Genomic DNA, 20,146 nt, shown 5'->3' on the forward strand with positions numbered 1-20,146 from the left:
TCCCAGGAGCCAGGGCGCGAGGCAGGGCGGCCCAGCCCCGCCTCCGTCCCCGACCCCCCCCTTTTCCCTCCCCCTCCCACTCCCCATCTCTCGGGCGCAAGCGCGGGCTCGAGACGCGGCGGGCGCGAGCGGCAGCTGTCAAGCGAACGAGGCGCAGAGAAGGAGGCGGAGGTGACGGCAGCGGTGAGGCGGCGGTGAGGTGACGGCGGTGACGGGGACCGGGAGAGCGAGCAGCACTGAGCCAGCCAGGCCCGCAGCCCCCTCGGCGCCTCCGGCCCCTGGCCCTGCCCCCCGGTAAGGTGCCTACCTGGCCGTGGGAAGGGCGAATCGCCGGGGAGCCAGCGGCGGGCGGGGGCAAAGGGGAGGGGACGGGGATGGGGGGCGCGCGGCGGGGGCGGGCGGCGCGGGGGACGCATGCGCGCCGCCCGGGGCCCGGGCCGGGGGCGTGGGGGGACGCCCGCCCCCGCTCTCCCTCCAGGGGGGGCCAGGAGACCGGGGGTCCCGCTGCCTGCGCCCCGCGCCCCGCAGGGTCCATTCTTCCCCGTGCTGCTGCTGCCAGCGTAATGCCATCCATCCTTGCCCATCCATTGGCCCCCTAGGAGAGACCTGGCGGCTTTGGGTCATTGCCCAATTACCGAGGCCTCAGCTCGCGAACGAGGAGGTCAGGCACCTCAGAAGCTAAAGGAGATGCTAGGCATTCTGGTGGCATAGAACATCGTAGGCGCGAACTGGCCTCCCGGTCTAGGTGATGACTTCTGTTCTGGCAGCGGTGGCATTTAGGCTCCCAGCATGGGCACAGTGGCCAACCTGTCAACATTGCAAAATGAGTTTGGTGTACCAGAGAGGCTTTGGTTTTCTCCAGAGCATCAGATGGTGTCGGATGCTGCTGCCTAAGGAGTGGGGGTGGGGGGAGAAAGGTATTCTGGATTTTAAGAACAAGTTTCTTTTCTCAGAAATGGCTGTGCTCTTAACCTAAGGGATCTCCAGTTGATGGCCGTTCCTCTTTTTTTTTTTTGAGGTGATTGCGGCTGGAGATGAAAGAACCCCCTCTTCCTACTCACTAGTGCAGTGTTTTCCACTTAGTGTGATAGATCCCACCAGTGAGCTAAGTGCTGTGTCACAGCAAGCCGGGCTTTCCCTACTGCTGGGCTCCTCCTTGGTGCATACTGCCAGCAGAGCCACTCTCTTCCATATATTCTGAGGACAGCCCTGCTTTCTTTTTCCTTATTTCTCTCAACCAACACCTTTCCCTTCTTGTAGCGAGATATTAGAACCCCACTCAAGATTTGCCACAGGATTCCTAATTGGAGAGGCTCCTTCCTCTTATGGCAACTGAGATATCATTGCCATTCTCCTGTCTGTCTGTTTCCCGATCCTTTCTCCATGATCGTAATTGTATCTATTATAATTTTCAAAGGACTAATTCTTTTCTCTCTCTTAGATCCCCACTCTCCATTTTAATCGAGTATATAAATGCTGCAGTGTGAAAATTGCTGGGAAACACTGCTGTAGTGAATTCTTCATTTTGGGCAAAACATGAGTCAGAGCATTGAATGAAATGGGTAGATGATTCCTAGATGATGTTTCTAAGTCTGCATCTTTAAGGAAAAGAAGGAAATTTTAGGGCTTTCAGATTCCTGTTGAATTAGATTTTCTCTAGGACAGGCTACTATCAGAATTCTCCATCTGGGTACAAATATCATTCTGATTGCGGGGCCTAGACATAAGGGTTTTTGACTTATATGTTTATGTTCTCATAGACTCCCTTTGACAACTTGTTGATTCATTTGGACAGTTTCATTTAAATTTTTGCAACAAGTGTATCTTGGGAGAGAAAAATGGTTTTGTTTGCCTTTGTACTTGCTAATTCTTCTCAAAGTATCCCTAAAAGACCATCTCTCTCTTCTACCAACTATGATTGCATGATAATGGAAGTACTATTATTTCAGGGAGAATTATGGCTTTGGTTTTGGGAAAGGAACAATATTCATATCCGTTAAACATTTTTCTGTTTCAGAATTAGAGAAAGAACACTGGACTAGGAGTCAGAAGACCTGAACTCTTGGTCAGAATCTGCCACTAACATCTTGGGCAAGTTACTTCTGCTTTCTGGGCCTCAGTTTCCTTCTATGTGAAGTGAGAAAGTTGGACTAGAAAATCTCTAAGGTCCCTTCTAGCTTTAACAATCTTTTATTCTATGACTTCCACAAAGGGAACTCTACCTACTGATTTTTATCTGAAAAGTGTGCTAGCACTTTTATGCCACCTTTTAAAGTAATAATAATGTAAGAAAGAATCAAGAACTAAGGTGATATGTTGGCCTGACCAGACAAGCTAATTAGAGTTCAGGCTCAAATCACAGACTACAGGAAATGATTACGTGAGACTGACTTATAGTTCCAGAATTAAGTGAGGTTTAATTGCAAGTATACACAGGAACAGGTGGGAATCAGGTGGTCCTTACTTAGGTGAGTACAATTACTACAGACTCTGATACAGATAACCACAATAGCCACATAGATCATCTCAGTTCTGGGGTACCTGGTAGAGCATGTTGGGCCAAAAATATGAGGCAGCAGTTGGGACACCAGCCTTTTCCTGAATGAACCTAAAGGCCCCCTCAGGGGCTGAATGGAAAAGTACTAGCACAGCTGGGTTTTATTGCAGAGGCTTTTTCTCACAGAGGGGGAACGGCCTGAGCCTATGATCCTGTTGGGGCCTCATCACTATTTTAGGATGAAATTGTCCATAGCTCATAACAAGTTCATTTGCAAAAATAGGGGAGGCAGAAGCTAGGGAATCTGATTCCTGAGAAGCAGAAACTTAAGCAGAAAAGCAACAATGAAGGCATGCAGTACACTGGTCCATGTCTACTACATAGAAGGTAGAGTCAATATAAGATTTGGACCTTTTGAGCTGATTCACAGGCCAATAATACAACTACTACTTTTCTCCATATCACATCTCTTTGAAGGAATATACTCAAGTCTTAATGATATATTGACTTATTGGGACGGGGTAGGGATGGATAAACTTATGTTTTCTGTTAGCGTGATGGTTGCCATTGATGTTTACCAGGCTATACCAATCATTATGACCCTTATTTATCTGGGGCAAGGAGGCTTGTCACCATATTTTGTGGCTTTGGTGACTTATCCTGGTGATGCAAAAAAAAAAAAATGAATTCCACAGGTAGAGACAAGTAATTTTTAATATAAGTAGAATAGTGTCTCCCCAAGAAAAAGTTATCTACCCAAGGGCTTATGAGAACAATTTCTATAAACAAACAAGATATAAAGGTAGGAAAAAAAACCATATAATACTCTAGAAATTTTAAAAAATTATTATTGGGATATACTTTTCCACATGCCATCCCTCTATTTCCATGGTGGATTCTCATGGTAGGGGTATCTTAAAATTGTCCTTTTGTTTAGTATGTCTCTTCTCATTTCAGTCAACTCTTACAAACATTTGTTTCTTCTGTATATACCAAGTTAGATAGCTACACAAAAGATCATTATAGAACAATTAGGTGTATTTTTTAAGAACTAGAGGAACTTACTGCACGAGGGGGAGAAAGATGTTTTTGTGGTAATATTGATGGTATTTTACAGAGTATTTGTCTAGGAATTACAGACTGACCTTAAGTAGTTTTGCTGGGCCTAGTTTCTTTAGTTCTGTCTTTATAAAGAGTAAAATTTGGTTCCTGAATTGCCAATTCATAATATATGTCTTCATACTATCCATGGGGTACATTAGTCAGGTCTTTGGTCAACCAGGTGGGGGGCTGCCCCTTTCAAGGGAGGAAAACAGTAGGGTCATCAGAAAAGTCCTGCCACCACCTCTGTGAGGCCGCTTCTCCGATCCTTACTACTGCTCCTATATAACCACCTGGGACTGATTCAATATTCAAGTGTGTTATTCAGAACCATTATTATGGTTCTTTCATGCTTCTTTCATGAGCACTTTAGTATTAAATGACCTGTTGAAAGTCTCCCCTTGATAGCTGGTTACAGATTCATCAGCAAGCCCATCACATCAATAATAATTTTGTTTTTGTTTTTTTTAATTTTTAGGCAATTGGGGTTAAGTGACTTGCCCAGGGTCACACAGCTAGTAAGTGTCAAGTGTTTGGTCTGAGGCCGGATTTGAACTCAGGTCCTCCTGACTTCAGGGCCGGTGCTCTATCTACTGCGCCACCTAGCTGCCCCTTCACATCAATAATAATTTCTAGCAAGAATTAGGTCTTATAATTTAGTAAGTCTTCTTATCAGGTTTCTGATCTGGCATGTAACAGTAAGGTCAAAATAGAATCATAATCAAATTGTAAGAAGCAACTGTAGTCCTAATGGTTTCTTCCCTACACAGCAAGTTCCACTATTTACACTCATCACAAGAGATAGCACAGTCATCAGTTGGTCAACTTTTCATGCCTCTACATCAGAATTGACAAGTACTCAATTAGTGTGCAGCTATAATATTACATGAACCCTTCAGTGGATGATCCATCTGTCATACCTATTAAGTTTCTGCTAAGTCTTTCCAAAGCTTCTAGCACTTTTCTAAATTTCCTTCTTTTCCAGTTCTCCTAACTTTCAACTGTCATCCAAATATGGCATATTAGATAATCATAATACAATCTAAACCAAATGACATCAGTATAGGACAAAATAATAACATTATGGGATACACTGATGTTGAGTAAACAGAAGCGCTTAAAATAAAGAGAAACTATTAAAACAATAAGTAAGATCCTCCAACCACACACTCCCATGAGTCCATGTTGTAGAAGCTGCAAAATGGTCTATGTATTATCCACTCTACACTCAAGTTTCTAGGAAGCAAAGCACGGAGATCTTCATTATTCTCACTTGAGTACACAGTGTAGGCAGCTTCTTCTGGATAAGAAAATTACCCCAGATGACAACTCGAATTCTACAGTTCAGTTTTAGTGTTGGTGCTGGTAGACTTTCTTAAACATTGCATAACAGCCCCAGTTTTACATTTTCATTGTAGTCAAGATAGACCCAGTTCTTGCAAGCTGAGTTGTTTCAAAGAGGTCCTTTCTGTTCTACACTCTTATGGTGAGATCTTCAAAGATGACCCAGCATACTTTATCTCTGGTTAGGGTCCTTCGTAGGGGGCAAGACTTCCTTGACTTTGGGCTGCTTGTGATGAACTTTGGGACGCACGGCTTCAAATGAAATAATTATTTACAGAACTGTTGTTCTTCAAGCAAGGGGATAGAAAAAACAGTAACAATGATAGTTGATGTTGATCACATAGTGCTTCAAAGTTTAGAAAGAGCTTTACATACAATCCCATATTCAATACTAAAATACTCTACTAGATTATTGCACTGGAAATAGATCACCAAGGATATTCTTTTCATTTATTTATTTTCAATTTCACTTTTCTTAGTATGGGTGGGGTCCCTTTTTACTTAGCATGGCCCTAACCTTTGCTCAGTTATGTGCTATTATAACTATATGCTTTTCTATTCCAGTTTTGTTCTGTATTTCAGGTGCCTTTACTGACCAAATGTGTATTTCAAAACTAGACTCACATACCTGCAGATCACTCATAAGAACTTCTACTGCAAGACCTAGGTTCTCTCTTCTACTTTGCTACTTCCAAATTATTTTGGCTAAAACTGTTATCTAAAGACTAGAATTGATGCAACTTGTAGCTTCTAGGGTTTTGGTTCTCCCACTTTGAACTTCTTTTTCTATTAAAAAAAATCAGATTGAAAAAGGGCTCTTGGAGCTATCCTCTAAGAGAGAAAAAAAGGGGGCCTGCTGTTTAGGAGCTGCCAAAGTCATGGTAGAGTCATGAAAGCTTGTGGATTAGAAGACTTTGAGTCTTAACTCCAAGAGCTAGAAAAAACAAAGGAAGTGAGAGGATAATTGACTTTTTATTCCTTTTTCAGAGAAGAAAATCATCCATTTTGAGAATCCCTAAAATCTCACATTAAGTTTTCTTTCAGGACATTCCAGGATAGAGGGCACTGTTAGCTTCCTAGAGTCTGCTCTGGGCTACCAGGCCACATGGGGAAGAGGAAACAGTTTTTGTTTTGGTGGAGATGAGGTCGAACTGCCTACATGGAGTCTAGGAAGACAGGTGTGAGCTGCAGGTTACCAGAAAGGAAGTTGGCATGGCAGGGAAGGAGTGTTGAAGTTTGGAGCCAATCAGGGTGATGGAGTAAAAAGAAAACTGAATTTGGATTCAGAGGAGCTAGATTTGAACCCCAGCTTTGCCACCTGCTACCTAGATGACCTTGGGCAAGTCATTTAACCTCATATATAACATGAAGTGTAACACTGACTACCATGGGCCTGGGCATGCTCCCAAGTCCCCATTACAGAGATAACCTCTGAGGTCCCTTCCAGCCCAAAGCTATGATGTTAGGATCTTTGGGGATCACCAACTGCCACAAAAGGGAGATGAATTGCAAAGGCCAATGAGAAAAAAAGGGAACCTCCACTATTTTGAGTCAAGGCCCAAGTCTACAGTAACAAAACTAATGGCTATTCCTGATTCCTTTCCTAGAGAAGGTATCGGAGCTAAAGATGGTTTAGATTAACTTTAGTACAACCAGAGGGAATAGTAGATATGATAGCATAAAGCTAAAACTCTAAATTCTCCTGGTGCCTTATTCACGGGGACTAGATGTCATAGTTTGAAATCTTAGGACTGCTGGTTTAATTTACATTTATACAGGAGGTACTTGCTTGCTTTCCAGATTATAACTTAAACATCCCAAACGTAGCATTCATAATTCTTTCCCAGTTTACACAAGTAAATATTGCATCAGTACACATTCAGAAATAGAAAGTTGGGTCAAATCTACCCAAAACTGATTAAGCTACGACTATAGACATTCAAAAATTACATTATTTGTCTGTGTTCTCTTTTATTATCTACGATGTTCATAGAAATGCAAAGATGTGCTTCTAATATACATTCCAAGAGTCTTATGAACTTTGGGGGTCTGTTAGCTTTAGTAATAGTGTGTCTTGATGGATTGTACCCAACAGCTCATTCTTATAGGTCTTTCTTTGAAAAAAAGGAATCTATGTTTATTAAGCTGATCATATTGGGGAGATTTTAGCTTAAAGACAAATATGCAAGTCATTGCTTATCAGAATAGGCATTAGCCCCATCAGATAAGTACTTTGGGGGAACTTAGCTTTAATATCTTCCAATAGGAAATCACGTATCGTACTCAGGCAGAGAAAATAAGGACACAGAAGGGAGTTGCATAGGCGTTAAGTTCGTGAGAGGGAATAGATATCTGGAGACAGGAAATTGGGAACAGAATCAGAAGCTCCAACTTGCAGTAAAAGTCCATCAAGAACTAGCCAGAGCAATAACAAATACATTTCCCAGGTCTGTTCTTGCTGGGCTGCTTTGGAAGGCCTGGGTGGACAGAAAAAGTCAGACAGTCTGAGTCTGTCAGCCCTCAGATGTGAGAAAGATCTCAGAGAAAGGAAAGGGGGAGGGTAGGGAGCAAATGCTAGCTGGGGAAAATGCACAAAACAGCACAAAAAGAGGGGGCAAAGAGAAGAGCCACCCCCCACTCTCCATCAGCCATCCCTGGTTTCAGGGAACAGCAGAAAAGGGGTGGGGTAGCTCAGGAAGAAAGTCTGGGTGCAAAGGTCCAAATTATTTAGTGTCTGCATCCCCACAGTTGAACATTCCATGGTGGGTGAACCCAGCAACCCACCACAGAGAAAAACATGAAATTCAGTGCACATGCAATGTCACTGAGATCAATTTACATTCCAAACATTGCTGAAATTCCCCCAGTAGAATCATATGAAAGCCTGATTTCCTTCCCATTATAATTTGCATCAAATTCATAGTCAACAAAATCGTGACTGTAATGATTTCTTCCAAACTATTTGTTTAATGGAAAGCAGAATTCAGAGTCTTCACACAAATTCACAGGTGTCTGCATAATCCTTCACAATTAATCTTACGCTGAATTTATCCCCCAGTGCTGGCCAGATGTGAAGAGAAAAGGCAGCTATTTGTAATCCATAATTTTATAAACTTTAAATGACTAACTCAAAGAACCTGACTCCAGAGTTGGCTGAAATTCTTTTCACTGACAACCACTGTCCTCTCTACTCTTACACAGACAGACACACACATACATATATACGTGCATATGCACAGTCAGATGCCAAATTATTTTCCAAGGTCTTTTGCACTGGGTAGCTTACTAAAGAAAAGAACAGGGGCAGCCAGTTGGTGCAGTGGATAGAGCACGGGCCCTGGAGTCAGGAGGACCTGAGTTCAAATGTGACCTCAGGCATTTACTAGCTGTGTGACCCTGGGCAAGTCATTTAACCCTGATTGCCTCCAAAAAGAAAAAAGAAAGAAAAGAAACGAACAGTAAATTGTAAACTAAATTAACTGCTACCACATTGGTGAACACATAATTAAACAGCAGACTCATACATGTATCTAGGTATACACACACACCTACACATCACATGTATACACATTAGATTTAACACAGAACCATAAATCCAGACTTCAAAGTCATCAATTGCTTAAAGGGAGCTAAACTTTAACCAATATTCCCAGATATGTTCTTGCGATTTTTCTTATCCCTATGCCCTCCCCAACCCACCCCCACCCACCAACCCTTTTCAATATAGTCAGAGTTAGGGAGAGAGGAAAGGATTCACTACCTTTTTTGCCTTCACCAACCATTCTGTTTATTCCTCTCTGGAAATGTCTTGAATTCAGTTGCCTCCTCCATTCTCCTCCACATCTTCACAACGGACTAATTTCTCAGGCTGCAGTCTTTCCTTCTCAACTATTGCTTTCTTCACTAGGAGGGAAATAAGCCTGTCTACATCCCCATTTGGTTTTGCTTTCATTTTAGTCATCCAGTAGAGGACAGGGAATTCCTTCTCCTTCCCCTTCACTTTCCTCTGCCCAGTCTGTCCTGCCATCACCCTAGTTTAAAAGTGCAGTTCTTACACCCAACTCCTAGTACCAATTTGTATTAGCCTGGCCAGACAAGCTGATCAGTGGTAGGGTTCAAATCACAGGGGCAGCAAATCGCTAAACAAGGCTAACATACAGTTGCAGAGTGAATGGGGATTTTTTTGCAAGGATACACAGGAACCGTGGCAGTCAGCTTCCCGAATCTGACCCAAATGGCAGGACTCTTGAGGCAGCAGTCAGGACACCAACTCCTCCCTGAATGAACCTAAAGTTCTCTCCCTAGGGTAGAGGTTTTTATAGCCCCTCAGAGGTGGGGGTGGAGAAGTACTGATATAGCTAGGATTTGTCACTAGAGCTTGTTCCCACAAGATAGAGGAGGCCAGCCTCTGGCTGTGACCTACGAGGAGCTTTATCACTGTTCCAGAATGTAATCCTCCCTCACTTGGCCTTGTATACTTGTTCAGTCGTGTTCTATTCTCCATGACTCCCGTGGATCATACTGTCCATGAGATTTTCTTGGCAAAGTTCCTGGAGTAGTTTGCCATTTCCTTCTCCAATGGATTAAGGAAAACAGAGGTTAAGTGACTTGCCTCGGGTCACATAGCTAGTAAGTTTCTGAGGCCAGATTTGAACTCAGGTCTTCCTGACTTCAGGCCTAGCGTTCTATCCACTGAGCCCTCTAACTGCCCCGACCTTGTATAAGACAGCTACAGAAATTGAGGAGGGGGGCAGCTAGGTGGCGCAGCGGACAGAGCACTGGCCCTGGGAGTCAGGAGGACCTGAGTTCAAATCTGACCTCAGACGCATAACACTCACTAGCTGTGTGACGCTGGCCGAGTCACTTAACCCCAATTGCCCTCACCAAAAAAAAAAAAAAAAATTGAGGAGGCCTGAACTGGTGAATCTGATTACTGAAAAACAGGAACTTAATCAAAAAAGCAAAACTTAAGACATATAACGTATACCTCCTGCATAAGGGCTAGATAGAATTGGCACAGATTTAAGGGGTTTTGAGTTGTTTCATGTGCTAATAATACAACTGTTATCCTCCAGAAACATGAATAAAAGATGTTGCCAACTTCATGTTGCAGAAGCCATCCATAGCACATATTCAGATGTAGTCATGAAGGTGTATAGTAATGCTTATATTGTAAATTATCTCTGAAAAAGACAAATTCACTCCTTTTATTGATGCCTCCTCTTAGTAATAATCATCATCTTCATCATCATCATAATTACCCTCTCAAAATCCAATCCATGACTGTATCACCATCATCACCATCACAAACAACAGCAACAATGACAACAACGACGCTTCCTACCAGGTATCCGCTTGGTGTAGTGGAGTCAACCCTGCCCCTGTGTTTGATGATGACTACCTCTGAGACTTTGGGCTCATCGCTGTAAAATTACACTTACCTGTAAAATAAGAGTTAGCCTTAGATAACCTCGAAGGTCCTTTGCAGCTCGAAATCTATGATTCTAGGTGTCTCTAGCATTCTGGATTTCAGTTTACAAAGCTTTTTCACATATATGGTGGCAGTGTAGTGAAGGAAGTAGAGCACTGAACTTGGAGGCAGAAAATCTGGATACAAATTTTACCTCTTAATACTTACGAGCTATCTGATTATAGGCAAGTCAGTATCCTTCTCTGAGGCTCAGTTTCCTCAATGGGGATAATGCTCCCTCTAGCTCTTACCTTGAAGGAGTGTTGTGAGGCTCAAATGAGAATCACGAGATATGAGGTGGATGGGCCTTCAGAGGCCACACCTGAAAAAGAATCCCCAACAAGTGGCCATCTTTTTGGATGCATACTATGTTACTGGGTGTGTGAGCTATAGAAAATTTAATAAGCACACCATTTATGCCTTTATCCAAGCCATTGACAACAAATTTCAAACAGTAGGAGGCCAAATACCTTTCTCTGGGGCATTTCACTGTACGTCTCTTTCTAGGCTGACATCATACCATTACTAACTATCTACTCTTTAGGGTAAGCCATTCCACCAGTTCTGAATCCATCTAATTGCACTATCTTTTAGTTCACATGTTTCGATCTCATGCCACAAGAATAGCATGAGAGACTTTATCAAATACTTTGCTAAAATTGATAGAAACTTTACCTCATTTCTCTGATTTAGCTTTTGTGAACTTTGTTGCAAAAGGAATTAGTCTGGCATGACCTGTTCTTTTGTTTTATTTATGCTTTGTATTTCTTCTGTCACTAAGGATCATAGAGCTATGCCCAACGCCCTCATCTTCAAGATGAATTGGGGACGTACGTTATATATGGGATTTTCCCAAGCTCACACAGGCAGTAAGCTTCAGAGGCAGAATTTGAACTTAAGTCCTCTGATCCCAGAGCCAGTACTTTCTCTACTCTGCCTCCCCAAGGACAACTTCCCTCATGTCCCCCCAAAATAGATCCCTCCCTTCTAAAAGTGAAGTATAGTTAAGCACAACAAACCGACACATTGACCATGGTATGACTAACTGCTCTTGGTGAAGCCATGCTGATTCTTTGTGATCATTGCTTCATTTTCTAAATGTTCAGTAACCATCCCTTTAATAAGGTGTTCTAGAATTTTGCCAGGAACCAAAGTCAAACTCACTGGCATATAGTTTGCTTAGTCTACTCTTTTCCATTTTTAGAAAATTTCCATTCTTTGAAAAGATCATGGAGAATGGCTTAGTAATCACACCTAACGATAGCGTGGAGTTCTTCTGAATCTGGTGATTTGAACTTGTTAAGGGCAGCTCTTATGAACTCCCTACTTATCATGAGTATCTCCTATTATTCATTTTGTTCTATCCTTTCCAGTCCAAAGACCATTCTCCTTAGCAGACAAAACCAAAGCTTCATGGGAGGTGAACGTCTTTTCTTGGGCCTCAGAAGAGCCTGTGTTCTACTGAATTGTTCCAGGGTCAGATGGGTAGGAAGTGGTAGGGTTGGGGCTAAAACCCCAAATCTTCTGATTCTTAGTCCAGCTCCACTTCTGCTATGCCATGCTGCAGGCGAATACCCTAAAGAAATGGGATTGGATCCTTTGGAATCAGTTCAGAAGCCTGAATTCCTAGATACTTTTTATAGCAATCAACAAACATTTGACTGAGTAGTAACAGTGAGCTACCTGCACTAGGGGATCTAGAAGGGGAAAGGTTGTCACTGGACTTTCGTGTCCTGTTATTGACCCTCAAACATGGATTTGGGGAGACGGATTAAACATCAGTAATTTCAAAAAGAAGAGGTGGTGCCAATCCGGGCCCCTTGTCCGCCCTGAGGATGTGGCCCTGGATCCTATGGCTTATTAGTAGGATTTCTGAGCCAAAGAACAGAGGTTGTCGCTGCAAAGGAACTATGATGTATAAGTATCTAATTGTCTCAGACAATTAGTGAAACTTAGTGAAATTACTGTTAATGAAAAGGTACAGGTTCAAAATCATTTGTATGTTTCACAAAGCAGTCAAAGTACAAATAATTGCAGTCTCCTTCCCCATGCGGCCCTTCCTACTCTTCTACTCTAATTGCAGCTCTCTGGTAGTTTGGTTTCCATAGTCACTCCATTGGCCCTTCATTCTACTGAGCTTATCCACAGCCAGGAAATTACCCCTAATGAGTTTGACAATGTGATCACCAGTCTGCTGGGAGTGTGATTGAGTTCATTTCACACATGCCGTTGATTGCTATCATAGTATGTCAAGAGTCCTGGTTGCTGAAATTGTCTTTCAGATCCACACAATGAACAAGAAAGTATGCTAACAGCTATTCCATCGCCATTTAAAGAAACATTTATCAAATCGAGCTGGTTTCAAGAATTTCAAATTGCAAATAGAAGAGGATATAAGATAGGCTTTTGTAATTATGAGGGTGCTTGAGAAATCTATAGTGTCATTATGGCTTTGAGTCCCAAGTCTCATATATATGGTTTGTGTGACTGTTGGCAAGTCACTGAAATTCTCAGTGCCCAGACAACTCTTGGAGACAAACTGTCCGACTGAATTAGTAGAGGGAGTTTTCACAACAGGGAGTTCCTCACACTGATGACATTGTACCTCCTCCACCCTGAAAGGGGCTGTGCTTAGTGACTTAGCAATTACTATCTCTATTGATGGATTAATCCATTATTATTAGCTTGTATTCCCTGGCATTTATAACATTAAATTATTGAACAGTTGGGTGAAAAAGTTGCTTTATATTCTAACAGTGTAAACTATGAGACCCATTTGCTAATTGATTTTCTGGTTAGACTTCTATTACCCAAGTCTAATCGTTTATCTAAGAGTTTTGCCTTGATTAAGAATATTATTCTTGAAATGAAGGTGTCTTATAATTTTACAAAGTCTTGTATTTAATTAATCAATCAACCAATTAATAAAATAATTTTTTTAAGCTCTAGGCTTAGTGCTATGTGCTATACCAGTAAAAATATGAAAACCTTTGTTCAAGATTGACTATCTTAATTAAATGCCCAGTCTTGAGAATAGAAAGATAAGCAGAAGCTTTGCTTACAGTTTTGCTTTATTTTCGTTACTGTGGACAGTGAGAGAGGCAGAGTAGCAGAGTGGCATTATAGTTAGAGAGCAGGCTTTGAAGCTAGGAAGACCTTGGGTTCTAGTCTTACCTCTGACACAGACTGGTTGTGTGACCCTGGGCAAATCACTCAACTTGTCAGGGCTCTGAGACCATAAGTTGCAGGAAAGTTGTTGGCTTGCATTGGTAGAAGGACTTCTCTCTTCTGGGAGTTCCCTATATCAGTAAAATCATCGATCCAGTTCCTCATTTAACTGTGAACATTAGCTGGTATGACAGTCTGGGGCAGATTAGCCTTTTACTGGGGCAACTGTCCTGTCATGGAAATGGGGCTTTTAGTAGAAAGAAACAGAAGGAAGCCTAAATCTAGTGTAGATGTTCCCCCATACTTTAGGTCCCTCTGTGCATTCTCTTTACTAAATATCTTCTACTAGCATTGCTTTGTTTTGTTATTGAAGGCCATTTTCTTTAAGGTTATCACACTAAGAATACAAATTAAATACATTCTATTTGGGACAAGTTAAGGTTCTTTATAACTTGAATTTTTTCTTACAGTGTTAATTGTGCAATTGTGCATGTTAAATATGTGCTGTGGATTTAAGTTGAAGTTGTTACTTTTTTCATTTCCTGGTGTGTTTTACTATAGATTTTTGAAATTCAATTTCCTATGTTTTGTTTTTTGGGGTTTTTTTGGGGGGGAGGGAGAACAAGACTAAAATCGTGGAAAAAGAACCAGGTAAGTAGATACATTTGTAGAAGCATTTGTATGAATCACACACACACACACACACACACACACACACACACACACGATCTGTTATTTTGAATGTTTCATTACTACACAGATATATCAAAGAGTTTTGGATGGAAGGAGAAGGCTTCTTAGTGTCTCTTATTAAGTTTGTGATGTATATGCTTCTGGAAGCATTCTGGTAAGGGCACTAATTAGTGGCCCCATTCTCATCTCTCTTTTTTCTCTTGCTATCAGAATATTCCCTTTAACTTCATCATTCTTACAGATTTGTCTAGCTCCCTAATCACTATATGACCTAATCACTATATGTAATTTGTCTGAGATACCTTCTGGGTGTTCCATGTGGAGATAAGCTGCCATGGGCTCTCCCCGAAACTAGTGAGAAATTCCTTTTTTTTCTGCCTCATACTTATTACCTCTGTAATGCCATCAGTTTCAGAAAAGTCAAAATCATAGTAGATCCCTCACTGATAGACAAGCCCCACCGAACTAGAAATTCTTTGACAAACTTGACCTTGTTCCCCTTTCTACTTCCAGGGGTTGCAGGACTAGAGGTCCCTTTCCCTTAGCTACCTTGGAACTTCTCAGTAGCAGATATCAAACCCCAAATCAGTTACACAACTAGCCTTCACTGTTTGTACTCTCCCAGTGCTGGGCCAAAACAGAAACTCTGTAGAATTAGTTAGGGTGAAGTATTATTTCGTCAACTATTTGGCCTTGAACATTCAACACTTTGTCAGAAATTATAGCAGCATTAGACAATAGAAAAGCGAGTTCTCTTTTTTTCCCCCGCATATCATGAAGAATGTGTTCTTTTTGCTATGTACTGTTTGTTATGAGGCCTGAGTTGTTTGCAAAAATGATACTTTTCCAATGGCTCTGTGATGTTGCCAATATGAGTACTCCCTGTACCAGTGCAGATCACAACTAATCTGTGCCTGCCCATCCTGGAAACTCTTGTCCATGTCCTCTCTTTAATCTGTCAATTAAAGTACAGAGCCTTCCTCTGCAATGCAGAGGAATTCAATATTGAATTGCTTCTAGTTTGCTTGGGTCTAACTATTTTCCCTCTTATTTTTCTCTTACTTTCAGATTGTCTTGGTCACAAGCCCATACCCACCTGCTGCCACTACAATGAGTGGGAAGTCCCTGCTCCTAAAGGTCATTCTCCTGGGGGATGGTGGAGTTGGGAAAAGCTCCCTCATGAACCGTTATGTAACCAACAAATTTGACTCTCAGGCTTTCCACACTATAGGTGTGGAATTCCTAAATCGAGATTTAGAAGTCGATGGTCGCTTTGTGACCCTCCAGATCTGGGACACTGCGGGTCAGGAGCGTTTCAAGAGCCTCCGAACACCGTTCTACAGAGGAGCGGACTGCTGCCTCTTGACCTTTAGCGTGGATGACAGGCAGAGCTTTGAAAATCTTAGCAACTGGCAGAAAGAGTTCATCTATTATGCAGACGTGAAGGACCCTGATCACTTCCCCTTTGTAGTCCTAGGTAACAAGGTAGACAAAGTCGAAAGGCAAGTGACCACCGAAGAGGCACAGGCCTGGTGTTTGGAGCATGGGGATTACCCCTACCTAGAAACGAGTGCCAAGGATGACACCAATGTCACAGTGGCCTTTGAGGAAGCAGTGAGGCAGGTCCTGGCGGTGGAGGAGCAGCTGGAGCATTGCTTGCTGGGCCATACTGTTGACCTAAACAGCAGCTCCAAGGCTGGATCTTCATGCTGTTAAGGCCACAGCTTCTAGAGAAGTAGACCCCAACATTGATTTGTCAATAGTATAAGGAGAGATGACTTCCAGGTGCATCCAAGAGTGTCCAGAAAAGGGTAGTTAGATGTTACTGTTGACTGTCAATCAGAGCCTTTCAAATTGAAGTTGGGAGTTGAGAAGAAAGAGCTTTATGGGGAGCAAGCCAAATGTATTTGTGTGTGATTTCTGCTATTTTCCCTTCCTGCATATATCAACCAGGGCCTTCAAGGAAGATTTAGGTCTTGAATGAATTACATAGTTTCACATTTGCAGTATTAACCCAGAACCCGCTGTGAAAATGAGGCTTTCAGCAACATGGAGTTGGAGAGCTACAGGTATCACTGAAAGTGTTTCCACTAATGAACTGAAAAAGGTTTCCATCAAACTTTTTGAAAAGTAGTTCCTCACATTTCTGCCAAAGGAAAGACATGAGTCTTGAGCTGTGTTGCAACAAAAGTAGTGATGCTTCGTAAGGCTGGCATGCCTAGAAATGCAGATTTGTAACAATGTATGTTGCCTTGTTGAAACCCTTCTATATATTTTTCTCCTGCTCTGAGCCTTTCAAAGTATACCACCTCAATGCAAGACAGACTCATGCCACTGGAAACAGTATACTCCTTTTGTTTGAAATGAATAGATTCCGTTCAAATAGTCCAACCTTCTTTGGAGAGAAATGGTTGATCTGCCTTTACTTTGCACCCTTGCTGCATAGAGATGTCGCTTCCGTGTCAGCCTTTCATCAATGGAAGAGTTCTGCCTGATCTTCCTAACAATGAGTGTCTTTAGTCAGGATTCACTGCATTCGGCTCGGGTGCTCTTTTTGGCCATGAGAATAAGCTCATCGGGAAGGCCATTAGAAAGAAGTGAGAGGATAACAAGTCTCCCACCTGAAGTTCTTTGACTCCAAGTATTTGAAGATCTTTCCACGTAGAAGAGGAAACTTACTTGTCCTGCTGCTCCAAGAGGCAAAACTACAACCAAAGGGTTAAAGTTACAAGAAGGAGAAAAACTTTTTTGCTATGGGAGCTATCCACCAGTGGACTGGACTGCCTTGAGAGGGCCTTGTCACTTCAAGGCATTCAAGCAGGGGCTGAGTAACAACCTATCGGAGATGCTATAGAAGGGATTCCCTTACTGAGTGAGAGGTTGAATGCCATCGACTCTCAGCTCTCTTCCAACTCAAAGTCCTCTGACTCCATAATGTATGTTTCAGTGCCATGTAATTACAGGTTTGTCATGGGCTGGCAGCTCAGGCCCAAGAGGGCAATATGCTAATGTCTTAGTCTGCTTTAGTCTTAAAATGCTGCTTTCAAGTGGTTTGTCTTTAACAGCAACTGGTCAGTTAATTCTTTTTGCTTTTGGACAATGGCAGGGGAAAGTCTCGAACTCTAAGTCATCTTAATGTGTCCTAACGTAAGCATTGTGAAGAGAAAATACATACGTACAACAGGGCTTGGCCAACTTTCGGTCATAGTGGCTGCTGGCTCTAAACCACATTATTGGAATTTATAGTCCAGAACCTAGTTTTTATTGATTGATCCATTTGTCCATGTAGTTCTTATTCTGTAAATCCATGCTCTCTTTGATAAATATCTAACCCCAAATTGTGAATTACTTATAGAAACTACCAGTAAAGGGATTTTTTTTCCTGAGGGCAACTTTCACAACAGTACAGCCTATCCTCTGTAATAGTTACATAAAAAAGTTCACCTATGCAGAGAGGCTTACCTGGTCCAAAAGGCCAAGACTTCCAAAAACATGAAAATGGAATGACCTGATCGCACCCAAATCTTCAATTAAGGTATAGAGCTGACCCCATTACCCAGAGTAGCCTTAATGTTGAATGTCAGAACCAGAATTAGCCCTCTCCACTTCCCCCCAGCTCTTAAGTCTAGGCTCCTGCACTGACTTCACCCACAGCCACCAATACTGGTTTTCAAGTCGTATGATCCAACTGCAGCAGTCACATTAAGCTGGAAATTTTCAAGTTGCTGTAGTCAGAACTAGTCATTGTTAATGCTCATTTTTGAAAAGTGCATGGGATATGGGCCCTCTCTTTGTATTTGCATTCTGTTTATGATCGCTTCCATTTGTAGATCTTAGGCCTTTATAAAGACCAACATGGACTGACTCCCAAAGGACTTGCTTCTGTTATGGTAGCATATGGTTTGTTGACTAAAAATCACATAAATTGAATGTTCTTGGGCCTGCTTTCTACCCAAGACAAATGTTAATCATCTTGATGGATCAACTGAAGCCTCATTTCTCTTCACCGTTGCCATACTAATTTCCCTGCCAAGTAAATTCGTGATCTCTTAATGAAAGTACTTAATTGTGATTCAAGCAGTGGCATTCTGATGTGCAACACCCAATGGGCTGCTAATGTATAGTTTGGCTACTGTAGAGAAAGGCTAATTTAAGCCCCAGAAACTGTGCAGAAAGGGCTAGTGATTGATGATATTACTCTGGAATATTTAGTGTTGATGGTTTGGGTTGTCTTTTTTTTCTGTTTTGGCTTTTGTTTTTAAGGAACACTAGATTTTTTTAAAATGACATTCCTCATTAGAACTACATATGGTTTTTTTTAAATGGTCCATTAAAATGTCATACCAAATTTTTGTTTAGTTCATTTTTCTGTATTAAAAGAAAATTCCAGGGGCTTCAAAATTCAATTTGTGCCTGCCTTGGCCATCTCAATTTTGCCCTATGGCAATCCACACTCCTTGTTGCTGGTGCTGCTAAAAGTCTCAAGAATTGTGTTTCAGGTGTTTTGATTCAGCTATTAAAATTCATCTGTGTTAAAGTGAATTTGTGCAATCTTGTGTTTTTGTTACCTTTGCAATAACCAGGGGTGGGGAACCTGCGGCCTTGAGGCCACATGTGGCCTTCTAGAGTCCAAGTTTTACAGAACAAATCCTTTTTATTAAGGGGATTTGTTCTGTGAAGTTTGGATTCAGTCAAGGGGCAGCACTTGAGGACCTAGAGGGCCACATGTGACCCTTGACCAAGACTGTAGTAAACTTGTCCAAGTTCATTTTTTTGAGCAGCAGGTAAGCCTAAGCAATGTTGCCTTAACTCGAAAATCATAGATTCATGGTGATTTGATCCAATCTCCTTATTTGACAGGAATGGAAACTGAAGCCCCAAGGGGTTACCCTCATTCCAGACCCAAGGGTACACTGCTGGGATTTGAACCCAGGTCCTCCGACTCCAAAGGTACTCTTTCCACTGTGCCACACTGGAAAATTGCTGCTTATTGTTCAGCCCACAGGAAATAAAAACAAAAAGGGTTTGAGGTCAATTTTATGTTATCTCCTAATGAATTAGTTGGTGTGGATTGATAACATGGTGTGGTGGAAAGAACAGAGGACCCAGTTTCAAATCCAAATCCTGGCTCTACAACTTATGAGCTGTGTCATCTTGGCCAAGTCACCTAACTTCTCTGGGCCTCAATTTTCCCAATTGTAAAATGAGAGGTTTAGACTAGATGGTTTCTAAAATCTGTAATCTAGGAACTGAAGCTTTTTCTCCTGGTCTTTATTGTAATTTAAAATAAAATATTAAATCACTATAAAATATAAATACACTATTAAATATAAACATTCCACCTGCTTATTTTCTTAATGCCTAATCATTCCCATTCTCATAGTGCTTTTCTCATGGTGACCCTGTGAAATAACTGGTACCAATATTATTATCTCTACTTCACAGCTGGGGAAGCTTCTCCAAGAGGCTAAATGACTCACCTAAGGTCATCCAGCCAATAAGGAACAGAGGGAGGACCTGAATTCGGGTTTTCTGAAACCAGGTTCTATATTCTTGCTACTATCACTAACCTAGTACATACTGATGGTATTTTGGTTCATACCTTCTGATCAATTAGAAAAATAAAGTATAAGCAAGACCAGACAAAAAACTCTTCATGTTGCCTTTGGATGCTGGATTAGGAGTCAGAAGACCTGGCTTTAAATCTCAGCACTGCCACTTACTAGCTACGTGACCTTGGGTAGGTCACGTCCCCTCTTGGAGCCTATGTGTTCTCTGGAAAATGAGGGGGTTAGACTAGATAACCTTTTCAAGGTTCATTCCAGCCCTAAATGTATGATTCTGCAATTTTGCGTCTCTAAAGATATCTTCAT

General features: G+C 41.8%; 1 protein-coding gene across 1 annotated transcript; it reads left to right on the forward strand.

Annotated features, from left to right (window-relative positions):
* Window positions 1-259: 259 nt before the first annotated feature.
* On the forward strand, window positions 260-18,815 carry RAB9B (RAB9B, member RAS oncogene family). The gene is made up of 2 exons (XM_027837378.1): window positions 260-294; window positions 15,342-18,815. The coding sequence occupies exon 2, from the start codon at window positions 15,384-15,386 to the stop codon at window positions 15,987-15,989; it is 606 nt and encodes a 201-aa protein (XP_027693179.1). The 5' UTR covers window positions 260-294; window positions 15,342-15,383; the 3' UTR covers window positions 15,990-18,815.
* Window positions 18,816-20,146: the final 1,331 nt, after the last annotated feature.

This window comes from Vombatus ursinus, unplaced genomic scaffold (assembly GCF_900497805.2).
Source record: "Vombatus ursinus unplaced genomic scaffold, bare-nosed wombat genome assembly UNPS02004533.1, whole genome shotgun sequence".
Classification (NCBI taxonomy): Eukaryota; Metazoa; Chordata; class Mammalia; order Diprotodontia; family Vombatidae; genus Vombatus; species Vombatus ursinus.

Coding starts and splice junctions, on each gene's coding strand:
- RAB9B (XM_027837378.1), top strand. CDS start 15,384: ATGAGTGGGAAGTCCCTGCTCCTAAAGGTCATTCTCCTGGGGGATGGT.